Genomic DNA, 13,664 nt, shown 5'->3' on the forward strand with positions numbered 1-13,664 from the left:
AAAGTGACATCCAGTCCTCTTTGAACTGATAAAAGCATCTTGACATCTGATTTATAAATTACAATTTTCAGCATATGTGCGAAGAATTTTTTAAATGTCTGTTTATTGGTTTATGCTGTAATTTGCATGTTGCAGTTTCTTATTAAGTATAACACATGAAATATTTTTAACATTATGTAAACATCAGAATATTTTTCTCACATGTGTATTCTTCTAATGCAAATGCCCTGTGCTTTATGAAAGACTATTAATTTAAAAAAAAAAAATCAATCCTTACTTATTTTCTTTATGTTTTTGCTATACATTAATCTTTAATATCAGAACCAAGAATGAGATAGTGAGGAAACTGATTTAACCTCATTCTGAAGTGATCAGATTTTGGGGAACAGGATAGAGGGAAGTGTTATATAATGTCATTTAAAAATTCATCCACAGTTTTAAGGGAGTTTTGTTGATATTTAAGTGTTCTTATCCAGCTCTTACTTTTACCTCTCGATTATTATTTTTCCTGTCTTGAAGCAGAGTACAGTGATGGTATTTTGATAACGAAGGGCTGTCAGGCATCACATTAACTTCTACATGTACTATCCCTGTCCATGGGATCTGCGGCAGCTTAAAATATTTCCTTGGGAGTCTTTTTGCAGGGCTTAATATTCCCCTCACATGAACAAATGGAAAGAACTGTGATTAATGAGCACTGAATAAATATGTTCAAGATAAGAATTTTTATTTGAGTTTAAAATTATTCTGTTTCCTGTTTTCTTTTGTTCTCAAGGGAATAGGCCCTGTTTTAATACAAGGGTCAATAACGTCAGAACTCTTAGGAACTTGCGTTTTTTCGGTTCCTGGGTTTACCTGAGTTTTGCATCACATACCCAACATAAACTGAATTATTTCATTTTTCTAATAGTTGCATAACACAAGGCATTTAAAGCCCTCTAAAGGTATCAACAGCTGTGTTACTTTTTCCTGCACAGAAGAGGTCCATGATACATTTAAAAAATTATTTTCTTTTACAGGTTTCTTACAGCCTTTCCTGGAAGCCTGCAGTAATGAATCCTTCTTCCGTACTTGCTCTGTATTGCTTCGAAGTTCTAAGCTGGATATTCAGATTTTGGAAAAGCTCTGTGTTATACTACAAAAACTCTCCAGAATAAAGTAATCCTTTACTACCATTATCCTGTTAGTTATTATTAGATCAGCGAACCTGGGGACCTTCATCTTTCTCCTTTTTCAAAACTCATCTCTGTTTTGCTGTTGATTTGCTTTACCATAGACAAACCTGGACTTTTTTTGGTAACAGTTAAATTTAAACCGTTTGTGTCACAGATGTGTAAGACAGGACTCTCAATGCTTATATATCCAGTTCAATTTACAGAATACAAACTAATAAAAAAACCAAAACAAAACAAAACAACCCTAGCCTAAAGAGGAAATATTCCTTACGTATGCAGATGACAAGAATCCTTAGAAAAGAACCCTTCTTTTCTTTTCCCTTGACCTTCACTTTTACTCAGGCACTTGGTAATATCTCCTTTGAAAATATAGCCTCATCTGTGACTTGCATTCCAGTTTCAGCAGTTTTCATTTCCTTCGAAAACAAAATTTAAAGTCTTGAACTGTCTAAGCCTTTTGGGGATTGTTAATCTTTATAAAATATGTTGTTGCTCACTAATTGTTAGGTTATTGTAACAAAGGTCTTCATGCATTACTTAATGAGATTGTTTCATTTATAAAAGCAGATATCTAAACTGAGTGATTTTTTTACATTAGACTTAAAGTTGTTGACAAAATGGAGGTTTTCGTTTGACTTTATTTGGAACAAAATTGAACTCTAGGGAAAAAAGCATGGTTTCCTGTAAAATAATCTAATACAAATCATAACCTACATTGGAAATATACTAAGAGTAAAATTTGCTGAGAAATCCTTTTTTTTTTTTATTTCACATTAGCGAAGCCCTGTTACAGCCTTTCCTTGAGCTTTCTTTATACTACATGTAAATACCACTTACTCAAGTAAAATGCATTGAAAACCTGCTCAGACACTATAGGCAATGTAGAAGAATTACATGAAACTCCCAATATAATGCACATTTTTCTTAATTAAAAGAATAGTTTTCTGTAGAAACTTTAGTCTTTAGATGAAACTTCTCCATTTTCAATTGACAATTATTTTATGTAAAATCTTTTGCAGAAGCAATAAGAAGATGTTTGAATTGTTTGCTCTTCATCAGGTGATCCAAGAACTACACAGGACTACAAATCCAGATCATGCTTTCCTCTGTATAAACCTCAATTCAATTCTGTTGAATTTGGGATTGTCGAGGAGTAACTCTCTTACCTCCAGTCTAAGCACAAGTCACTAGCACTATCTTTCAATCTGATTATTGTTCTATATGATTTGTCAACTGCCTGTTACTTGAAATTTGGATTTTTTTTTTACTGTTTTCTGTAAATAAACTAAGCAGAACCACAGTACTGTGTAAGTTACTCTGTATCATGTCCAATCTCATTGATATTTCCCTCATTGATAAAAAGGAAAATGAAAAACTGCATAATATGCTAAATGGCTTTCTTCAATACTTTTTAAAGAAGTGAAATAATGCTGCTGTTCTGAATGGCTGATGCAATCGAAGGAATTGGATCCCTTGAGTAAGCAGATCAGAAATACCAACCTTTCCTTACAGGTATGAATCTTAGCTACCTTTGACTCTTCAGAGAGTTTTATAAATTCATTTATTTATTTTACTGTTGATAAGTAACAGGCAGGTATCTTCCCAAGTTATCTTTTGAGATAATTACAGTTTTAATTATTAAAACCAGGTTTTGATTTAACATAGCTAGATGTGCTGAATGAGAAATGGTGTTATTGTTGTTTTGATTTCAGAATGTCTTAGTGTTTGTTTGACCTTTTCTTGTAATTATGTAACATTTAGTATTTTATCCTGCTTTGTATGAATTTCTAGTGTAACTTTGGGTTGTAAGATCTCTGAAAATGTAAATAAAAGCATTTCTTAAAAAGTCTGTCAATAGTAATCCCTAATGTATAATTATTATATGTTATTGTTTCTGCTATATTTTTTATTAATTTGCATTACAATCCTCATCTGATCTCTTTTCTGAGTGTGATGACACAGCTCGGTGTTCACACATAGGAAATAGGATACTTTTAAATATTCAACTTAGTCTTCCATTTCTTATTTCTGTTTTGTACTGTAATTACTGATACTCTTTAATTGTAAAATATAAACTGCAGTTAAAATTAAAGATCTATTGTATGATAGTCTTTGACTAATACCGGCAGTCGGTATAAAACTTCAGAGAAGTTTACTTCTCATTTTCATACATTTTTTCTTGCTGTTCCTTTGTATTTTTTACCAGAAGTCTTTGAACTGCGTCTTTGAAGTTGAATTCTAACTGCAAATATTTTTCTAGCAATTCGACTTACATTTCTGACAAGCTTTCCTATGAAAGGAGTCTACAGCAGATTTGGCACCAAGTATGTCTGGAGGAGCGAGTGAGCGAGCAGTGTGTGCTCTTTGGGCAGGAAACTAATCCTAGGTAATTTTAAAATATCACTAATCACAGCTAAAAGCTTTTGCTGACAGTGGATTATGTTTTGGAATAAGTATTTCTTAATCTGTAGTTTTGGTTTTCTGTCAGATTTACTAGCAGTGCAAAAGTTTGCATGTAGCTTTGACTGGAGACAAAATCCTCTTTCTTAGGAATTGTCTTCCCAGTCCTCATGTGCTTCTCTGTCTGCTCGGTTGTTAAAAATATTAGAAAATTAATAACAAAAAAAAAAAGCTATAGGAAGTTGTTAGATTTCCCATGTCTACAGTAGTGTTGATTGTACTCTTGGCTTTCAGCCTTCATCACTGTTAATCTGCTGATCTTCCTTGTGGTACCAATTTAACACAATGTGTTCACATCTTATAATGGCAAAGGTGATGTGGTAAAGAGATGCCTAGAGTATGGTGTCGCTTTTACTGCTGATCCCTTGGGTTTTATATGCAGTAGTTTTTACAGTCTGAAAAGATGAATCACTGTTGATTTCAAGTTTTTATGACCTAGAATGTTTCTGTTTAAAATGCAAAAAAAAGTTTTTTGGATCTGTTAAGTATTAATGTAGTTAAATTGATTGATGAACTAAAGATGAGACTAATTATTTTTAAGTAACTTTTAACTGAGCTTTGAAGAAAAATACAAGTTCTTGATTTCACAGTAAACATTAAAAGTATCAGAAATAAAGAAATAAATGAATTATGGAAATGAATATGAAGTGGCTTGTGAAGAATAGATACTTCTATAAATAAAAAAACTATAGTGAAGTTCCAAAACGTGCATGTGATTTTCAACTGAGGGTAATAATTCTTGGCAAAAAAAATGAGAGTCACATATATACAGTGGTAGAGCCATATGGAGGCTCAACTTGCGATGGCAGAAGTGATAGTTTTGAAGCCAGCTGCCAACAGACAACTTATACTTCCTCAGTACATTGTCCTAAAACCTCACAGCAAAGATCGCTAAAGGATATAAACCGTGCCATGTTTTTTCCCAAATTTATCTCTAATCCTGTTAATGCAGAAATATTTATGAGTCTTCCTAATATCTAGAAAGGTAAAACAATGATGAATTTGGAACTAGTTTTATTTGCCATCGGATTTTCAGTTTGCGTTAGATCACATCTTTAATTGTACGTGGTTTCATGGGACATATGGACTACAAACACATGTGAAATGATTGTCCAACAACAGTGTGATTTCAGGGTCAGAGACTTCAAGGAAAGTAAAATGTCAGTCTACCAAAAATGGAACTAAAATGATTGGAAATAAAAAACTGAAATGGAGATTTTAACTCTATCTGTTTCAATTTGTAATTGATTATCCGGAGTAACTAGGCTAACTAATAATGCTGTCTACATTAGAAGCATAGCTAGCCTAGCTTGCCTTTGTCATTAACAGCCAAAAGTAGGTACTAGGATAAATTCCGTACTAAACCCACAGTTATTTATGTATTTCTGCTTCTAAATATTTGGTATGTCACATTTTGTACACACCTGCTTGTTTCATGGTCTTGACCATCATGCTTGTGGTCCAGCCCACCCCAGTTGTCCACAGCAGTCCATGTTGTGTCCTTGCTCCAACATCCCCATCCTGTTAGTGCTCCCCTGAGGGACCTTGGCAGCCTCTGTGGGGAAGGGGAACGAAGGAAGCTAGTTGCATTCCCAGCTGTCTTGGTGGTTTGATTTTGGTTTGGGAAAGGTAGATTTCTGTCAAGTTGTCCACAGTTTTGGCACCTCTTTATCTAGTCTTGCCTTCACAGATGGAATCTAGAATTTCCTGGGGGTTTCTGCTTTTGCAGCGTGTGGGTACTGTAATATGAGTATGAATTTCAACTACTTTATCCTTCTCTCGGAAGACTGTCTACAAGAAACATTTGAAAAGGTAACTGTAACTCCAGCTATTTCCTGTGGTTCCCGATTCTCTAAGGAAATAAGGTTTATGTGATCACTGTCTGTCTGCATTCCTGAAAAGGGATACGCTGTTTTGAATTTGCCAGCTACCTCTGGCCAGACGTGGCAGCAGGCAAGAGAATATTAATTTTTAACTGGGTTTCTTTGAGATAATTTGAGAAGAGAGAGACCTTATGAATACTTGCACCTAAATGAAAGAAAGCAACTCACACTTTGTGGCAGCAGCCAGCTGGTCAGTCAGAACATGTAGCTTCAAATGGTCTTGCTTGCGTGTAGATCTCCAGAAACTTAACTACCATCACTGGCATGAAACAAAGAAAGTTTCTAGTAGTCACAACCTGTCACTTTAAAGGAAGATAAAGAATTGATCCACAATTTTATGTTGCAGCTTTTTCAAACAGCTGTGAAAGTCCTCGTTGGGGAAGTCAACAAGAATATTGCACCTGCTTATGTTAGGATAGTTTTCAGCTGAGAAAAGGCTACCCAACTTTTTTACAAATGCATCTATTGTAGAATTGTAATTGCCCTTGCTGTTTATCCAAGGCTTCCTATCGATAAATAGGCAAGACAATCTACAAAGTCTAGATTGGGCAAATCCATAAGAAAGGTTGTTCCCTGGGCAGGGAGCAGTTGTACCTGCAGAAGCTTGGCAGATCTAAAGAAAGTAGGCTACCATTACCCAGCCTGCACCGGTGTGCTCTGTTTCTTTATATTTGTGACTTTCACCAGCTGATAAACGGTCTGCCTCTTGAAGTGGGATTTCACAGTCATTTTCCAGTTCTCCTGAACATGACTGGCTTGCATATTTTTTAATGTTATATAACTGAATTCAATATAATATGGGGAAAAATTTCTTGTAGCAGATAAATTAACCTGAAAGGTGAAGTATGCTGAAGGCAACATAATTTTAAAGTACTTTTATTCACGATCAGCATCAATGTCTAAAATGCGTTATTTAACTTACCAGCTCAGATTTAAAAGAGGCTGTAAGCAGAGCTCGTAATTTAGAGCTGTGACACTGGATCCTTTAGTTATATACTGAGTTTTTCACCTAAAACTTATACAGCTTCAGGGATTGATGGTCTGATCGAAAGCATTTATCTTCAGGATAACATTCTAAATTTAGTCCGGAAAATCTGAAAATTTGATCTATGAAACAATTTGGTAATCTTCCACTTTCCAAAGGGTTAGAGGAACTGTGGTGGCAAAGTAGTGACCGCTTGTGCTCCTCTTAATGATATAATGTGCACATGTTCTTAAAATTAACAAAGACTTTGAAAGTGATAGTGCTGCGCAGTGCTGTGTGTGATCCTACCTTAGACATCTCCCTGAGAAACGCTGTGATGTGCAGAGGCATATTTATGTGTCATACTGACAATCGTCGTGTTCTGTGTCAAAACCACTACTACCCGCTGTCAAAAACAGATGCATTTAGGGCTGATGGAACTCTTTAATGCCATCTTCTGACCACGGTTAGGAATGTTCCTGGTTATTAGACTTTTGCTTTTCACATAATTTTGAAAGCAAGTGTCTTGTATATTTGTGACTACCTGATCACTACTAGAAGAGATAACTTTGAACAAAATCACTTAGTGTTTAATTGCTTGTAGCAGCTTTTTTCGAGTGACTGTTCCCGAGTCGAAATTTAGCAAGACATAACTCACAAGACATTCTGATCTCTGAAGTCACACTGAGAGAATTACCTGAGAAAAAGAAATCCAAGAAGCCATATATATATATATATATTTTTTTTTTTTTTTTTTTTAACCCAATCTTTCTATGCCCATCACTGAAGGATATTTAGACTGGTCCCAAGGAATATTTCCCTGAATATACCACATCTCACCGATCACTGCAACTTAATGGCCAGTAACTGCTCTGGTAGACATGCACAAGCAAGGGCTGTAAACTATGCTAACAACAGCAGCTGGGAAAGCTCAGCATAGTATAACATTCCTATTAATAAGTTTACTGTAAGGTCATCTTCAGCTCCATAAAATGGCATCCTCAGTACAGTTCCTTATGGAGAAAAGAAACTAAAAAAATCTGTCCAATTTACAGGAAAATAAAAGTATCATGTGGTACAAGAGTTCCAACAGGAGCATAATAATCTACCCACACATCAGCATTTTGGAAAAGCAGTATGCCTTTGAACAAGGTTGGAGGTAACTAGTGTTGCCAGACTGGTTTTTGTCCTTGAGAAGAAATAGTATTCTAGTATGTGGATTCAAGAGCTATTTCTATAATAAGAAATGCAAATAAACAGAATTTCCCTGTTCCGCTGTCCTTCCCAAAACGTCGCAGTTTCATGTTCTCCTGGTTTGTCCTCTTCCACACTGGAGCATGACTATGGCATCTTTTTTCACAGCAGCCTTGTGCACCAAGGCCAAATTCCAGAAATATATGCCTAACTCTGCTTCCTTCCTGTATCACTTGTCTTTCTACTAATTGGTCTCCAGTGTTACATCCTCCTGATTTTTCATTTGCTTCTATGTGGTGGGTTAAATTGGAAAATCATTGCGTATTCCTGAACTGTCTTACCATACTAACCTGAATTCTATTACAAGCTTGTTTTTAAAGCAGCCCCTCTCACCAACTATAAAAAAAATGATTTTTTTTTTTTTTAAAGTTGATGGACAAATGAGATGCCTCTGTGTGTGACCTGTATAACAGCTAATCACTGACGTCTTCTGCAGTACAGCATGCAAGGCTTCTTATCATTCTTCCATAATATAAGTATGCAGGCAGTCTAGCCTCACAGAACTCTGGCAAAATGGAACCAACATTTTTTTGTCCTTGAAGAGTGGTTGATAGTGGTAAATTAATGCTCAAGGTAACAGGTGCTATGCATTATAATTCATATCACAATAAATAATCAAAAGAGCTTATTTGGATGTGGGGGAAATAGAATACATATGCAATATTATGTGTCTAGAGCTAGATATAGATAGTGCATTCTCACCCTGTTTATATTAATATATTTACTGGAATATGCACTAGGAAGCCTGTCCAATACATAATAAGGGTATAAGCTCTCTTTGCTTTTCATTATCACAGAGAAGTATAGAGGTTGCTCGCGGAAGAATGTTTTCTGCATACAGAAGTCATTGGTTCACCTCTGGGTCATGGTTTTCACCTCCAACAGTAAGTTTGTTTTGTTTTCTTTTGTTTTGTTTTGTTTTTTTCTCACCTCTTAAATACACCCTTCTTATAACAAAGCAGGATTTCTAAATTGTGTGAGGCTGTGAGGTTGCTGGGGAGAAGTTCAACCGGCCTTTTTTGGGTCATCCTCCAACCCCTACTGCTGGGCATTTACACACATGATCTTTTTGTTCGTGGATAATGGATTAATGATCACAAATTCTCAAACTACAGAGGCAGTCAGCTGTTGTTGCTTTATGCTGCAAGGCACAGACCCATGGTTTTCAGCCCACCTTACCTCTGTTTCTTTTTATTGATGTCATCAGACCAAGATCATCAGATATCAAACACTATGTAGAGGGCAGTTCCTGACTGCAACCTAAGATTAGAGAGAGTCTGCAAAGTCAGGCAAGTTTCTCTAAGTTAAAACTGGGATGATACTGGTCGGGCTAGGAAGCTGGGGTTAAGAGAGAAAGGCCTGGCAAGGTAGTAGGTACTAATCTTGCCTGGGAGGGACTTTCCACAAAGTCACCCAAAAGGCTGGTGATGGAGTTTGGAATAGGTTTATCTGTAGACACACAGCTAAGTGCTCTCTCTAGTAGGGCCTGCTGATGCATAACAAAAGAAAAAAGCCCTAATGCTGTTTTTACAGTGCCCATGGCACGGGCTGTAGAAGTTCTTGTGGCAAAACCTGGAGTTGACTGGAGCTTTGTGTGAAGCTCTTCAGTCTTTTATTTTAAGTAAGCATTTCCAAGGACTTAAAGGGTCTTTTCAACTTGAAAGTTTGGTTTTATCAGAGTATAAAGAAGAACAATTAGGTTTTTTTTTTTAAAAAAAAGAAGTGTACATCAAAAAGGAAGCAAAAGGTCTTGTCAATAATTTTCCCCTTGACCCACGCATTTCTTTAGGGATTGGGTCTTAATGTCCAACTCTAAAAACTTTGTTTGCGGAAAATTCTGTGCATCTCCCCTAACTCCCAGAAACATTCTTTACACAACTATTTGAGGCCTTGTCCTGTACCTGCCCCTGTCCTTACCGGTGGCCTCCCGTTCCCTGCTGTGCTGCAGAACCTCTACTTTCTCACTTTTCTCCCCAGCCTTTCCCACCTTGCCTTCTGGAAGCCCCTCTTGCTGCTGGTGTGCTCCTTTGCTCTGAAAGAAGGCACAATTTTCCCTCGGTCCGGAGGAAAATCCTGAGACTGTGGCAATCAGGACAAGGTAAAACAGTAGCCTTTCCACTCTACTGTGAAAAGGCAGCCTTTTAGAGAAATATAATATTCTACCATAACAATTTTTTTGTGTGTGTGTAGCATTTGTCGTGATGAGTAAGACAACGAACTTTCAGGGATGATCAAAGTAGATCTGTAGCTGTGTAAAGACATTTTATGGGTTAGTCAAGGTGAAATCACTATCTGAGCATTTATGCTAATGTAACTAGCCTTTTTTTTTTTTCCCCTCTCTGTTCAGTCTGGTCCTTCAGCATTAGGTTAAAAAGCTGAGACCAAGATAATGAGCATTTGCTAAAGAAATGCTGCCAGGAGCTGAAAAGAAGAAGTATTTTCTAAAAGCAAACATACAAATTGGCTTCTTCACACCAAAAGCAGGATTGATATTTTGCTCTGAAGAAGACAGTCTGCAGGTGATCAACTGCTTGCCAGAGCAGTGAGGAGCCACTTCTAAGCAACGGAGATCGTGTTTTCTTCAGAGTCTGGATCATTGAAGTGAGGTTTGTTTAAGACTGTGAAATAAGAAATGTGTTTATATTTGAAGTAACGTCACAGCAACGGGTTAAAATCGTTAATGTTCTTATGTGAAAATTTAGAAACTTCCGTTTAACTTCTTGTTACAAATTACTTATCGTATTTAGGATATCAGAATCAATCATATCTTTAATCTTATATGAGCCGATTTGCTGTACATACTAAGAACATTAGTACACAATGCCCGAGAAATTAACCTTAACTACACCCTGACCATTTATCTATTCCAATTATTCCCTACAACAGCACACTAATTAACATACTTTATAGTAGTTTCATGGTCATCTGCATTCTATACTTGCTGGCTGCAGGTATTTCAGAGACGTCGCTGAGCTGAAATACAGTCACACACCTGTAATAAGTTGGTTACTTGCTTAGATTCAACTCATCTAACCATTGACATCTGTAGAATATGTGTTTACATCAAAGCTTGTCACTCCAGGATCTCTTTACAGTCTAGAGACACTATAGCCTGTAGTTTGAGGATGCAACCCATCTTAATTATTTAGTGTAAAATGAATCTCACTGCAGGCACCTGTATTTGCACAGGTACAATACAGTGTGCTGGAAGCACTGAACTTAAATCAAAAATTGAAAAAAAAAAAAAAAAGAAGGAAAAACTGAAGCAAAGACAACATCCGAAAATGGCTCTCAGGTGCTTTGTTCGTTGTGTTTCTGTGTTTTGGTTCATTATTTTACACAATGGAAGGACATGGATTTTTTACGCAGATCTGAGTTTGCGCTCTGTCAAGTTAAACCCCAGAAGCCAAAGTTTCTCCTTTGGCTGGTTGTCCATAAGCACATTGAAGCAGAGAATGCTCAAGTCTTTCTGACAGCGATGTGTTTAGATGCAGCAATGCCTGTTGGAGTGAGCTTCACTCCATGTTAACTCCTGCACATATAGCGCAGGGAGTAAAAAGACAGTAAAGTGAAACTCAGAACATCAGTTCCTCCCAACTACCCAGCAAACTTGAAGCTTTTGTTGCAGTTTCTGGAGCCTTTCTGTCCCTTAACTGTTGATGAAACGAGAACATATTCATCGTGCTGAAACCGACAAATGAATCTGAATAAACAAAATCCCAAACTGTCCCAAAGTAGGACAGTTTTTCTTCCATTTAGAAAATGCTTGATCTGTATGAAATACTTGGAAAGTCTTAGTTTAATCACCAGGGGCTGAGGGAAATGCAAGTTGGTGCTCTGTTTTTCGTAGAAGCTGGTGGTTCTGCTGGCAGTCTCACCAGTGCAGCCTGAGAATGGATGAACATAATTATCCTGTCATGCAGTGAAAGCTTCCAGTTGAGATTGCCAATAATGTGGCATAGTACTGCTAATTTAGGAACACACATTAACGAGAGAGTATTGCTACTGAGAGATTACTCACCAGTCTCATCGTCTGTACCAGCTCTCAGTACATACATAACAACTTACAAACAGTTTCTCCAAGAAGTTGCTCAGTTTGGCATTTTCATAGTACCTGCAAGGTGAATTATTGATCCAAAACTATATTGACAAAGGAAGAATGGTTTCTGCTTTGGAAGTTCCCAGAGAAGCAGTATTTCTGGTGGCATTAACAGAGACATGGTGGGACAGCTCACATGACTGGAATGTGGTCATGGATGGCTATGTCCTTTTCAGGAAAGACAGGCCAGCCAAGCGTGGTGGTGGAGTTGCTCTTTACGTGAGAGAGCAACTACAATGTATAGAGTACTGTCCAGGTGCGGTTGAGGAGCAAGTTGAGAGTCTGTGGGTGAGAATTAAGGGGCAGGCTGGCAGGGGTGACACTGTTGTGGGAGTCTATTACAGGCCACCAGATCAGGGTGAGGAAGTTGATGAGGCCTTCTGCGGTCAGCTGAGCGTGGCCTCACAGTCACAGGCTCTGGTTGTTATGGGGGATTTTAACCACCCTGATGTTTGCTGGAAGGACTGCTCAGCCAGCCAGCCTCAGTCTAGGAGGTTCCTCCAGTGCATTGACGATAACTTTCTGATGCAAATGGTGGAGGAGTCGACTAGGAGAGGTGCACTGCTGGCTCTCGTCCTCGCTAACAAGGAGGGTCTGGTTGAAGCAGTAAAGGTGGGGGGCTGCCTTGGTTGCAGTGACCATGAGATGGTGGAGTTCAGAATCTCCTGTGGTGGGAGCAGAATACCGAGCAGAATTGCAACCCTGGACTTCAGCAGGGCCGACTTTGGCCTTTTCAAACAATTGCTGGAGGAAATCCCGTGGGCAAGGCTGCTTGAAGGTAAAGGGGCCCAAGATAGTTGGTTAACATTCAGGGACTGCTTCTACCAAGCTCAAGATCAGTGCATCCCGACGCGCAGGAAGTCAAGGAAGGGAGCCAGGAGACCTGCGTGGTTAAACAGGGAACTGCTGCGTAAGCTCAAGTGGAAGAGGAGGGTTTACAAATCATGGAAGGAGGGGCTGGCCACTTGGGAAGAATATAAGGCTGTTGTCAGAGGATGTAGGGAGGCAACTAGGAAAGCTAAGGCCTCCTTAGAGTTAAACCTGGCGAAAGGGGTCAAGGACAACAGGAAGAGCTTCTTCAAATACATGGCAGATAAAACTAACACCAGAGGCAATGTAGGCCCACTGATGAATGGGGTGGGTGCCCTGGTGACAGAAGATACAGAGAAGGCAGAATTACTGAATGCCTTCTTTGTCTACTCTGCCGGAGGCTGTCCTGAGGAGCCCCGTACCCCTGAGGCCCCAGAGGAAGGCAGGGCAATGGAGGAGTCTGCCTCAGTTGATGAGGACTGGGTTAGGGAGCAATTAAGCAATCTGGACATCCATAAATCCATGGGTCCAGATGGGATGCACCCGCGGGTGCTGAGGGAGCTGGCTGAAGTCATTGCTGGACCGCTCTCCATCATCTTTGCCAAGTCTTGGGAAACGGGAGAGGTGCCTGAGGACTGGAGGAAAGCAAATGTCACTCCGGTCTTCAAAAAGGGCAAGAAGGAGGACCCGGGCAACTATAGACCGGTCAGCCTCACCTCCATCCCTGGGAAAGTGATGGAACACCTTATCCTTGGTGCCATCTTAAGACATATCAAGGATAAGAGGGTCATCAGGGACAGTCAACATGGCTTCACCAAGGGGAAGTCATGTTTGACCAACCTCATAGCCTTTTATGAAGACGTAACAAGGTGGATTGACGATGGCAGAGCAGTGGATGTGGTCTACCTTGACTTCAGCAAAGCATTTGACACCGTCTCCCACAGCATCCTCACGGCAAAACTGAGGAAGTGTGGACTGGATGATCGGGTAGTGAGGTGGACTGCAAACTGGCTGAAGGA

At 38.7% G+C, this 13,664-nt stretch overlaps 1 protein-coding gene across 2 annotated transcripts in view; it reads left to right on the top strand.

Annotated features, from left to right (window-relative positions):
• CCDC138 (coiled-coil domain containing 138) overlaps positions 1–2,469 on the top strand; it is a 37,465-nt gene extending 34,996 nt beyond the window's left edge. For both annotated transcript variants that reach the window (XM_065650857.1, XM_065650865.1), the window contains exons 14-15: positions 1,020–1,158; positions 2,195–2,469. In XM_065650857.1, the coding sequence (XP_065506929.1) occupies positions 1,020–1,158; positions 2,195–2,366 (311 nt within the window). In that variant the 3' untranslated portion in view covers positions 2,367–2,469. The remainder of the gene's footprint in view (positions 1–1,019; positions 1,159–2,194) is intronic.
• Positions 2,470–13,664: the final 11,195 nt, after the last annotated feature.

This window comes from Caloenas nicobarica, chromosome 1 (assembly GCF_036013445.1).
Source record: "Caloenas nicobarica isolate bCalNic1 chromosome 1, bCalNic1.hap1, whole genome shotgun sequence".
NCBI classification, from domain to species: Eukaryota; Metazoa; Chordata; class Aves; order Columbiformes; family Columbidae; genus Caloenas; species Caloenas nicobarica.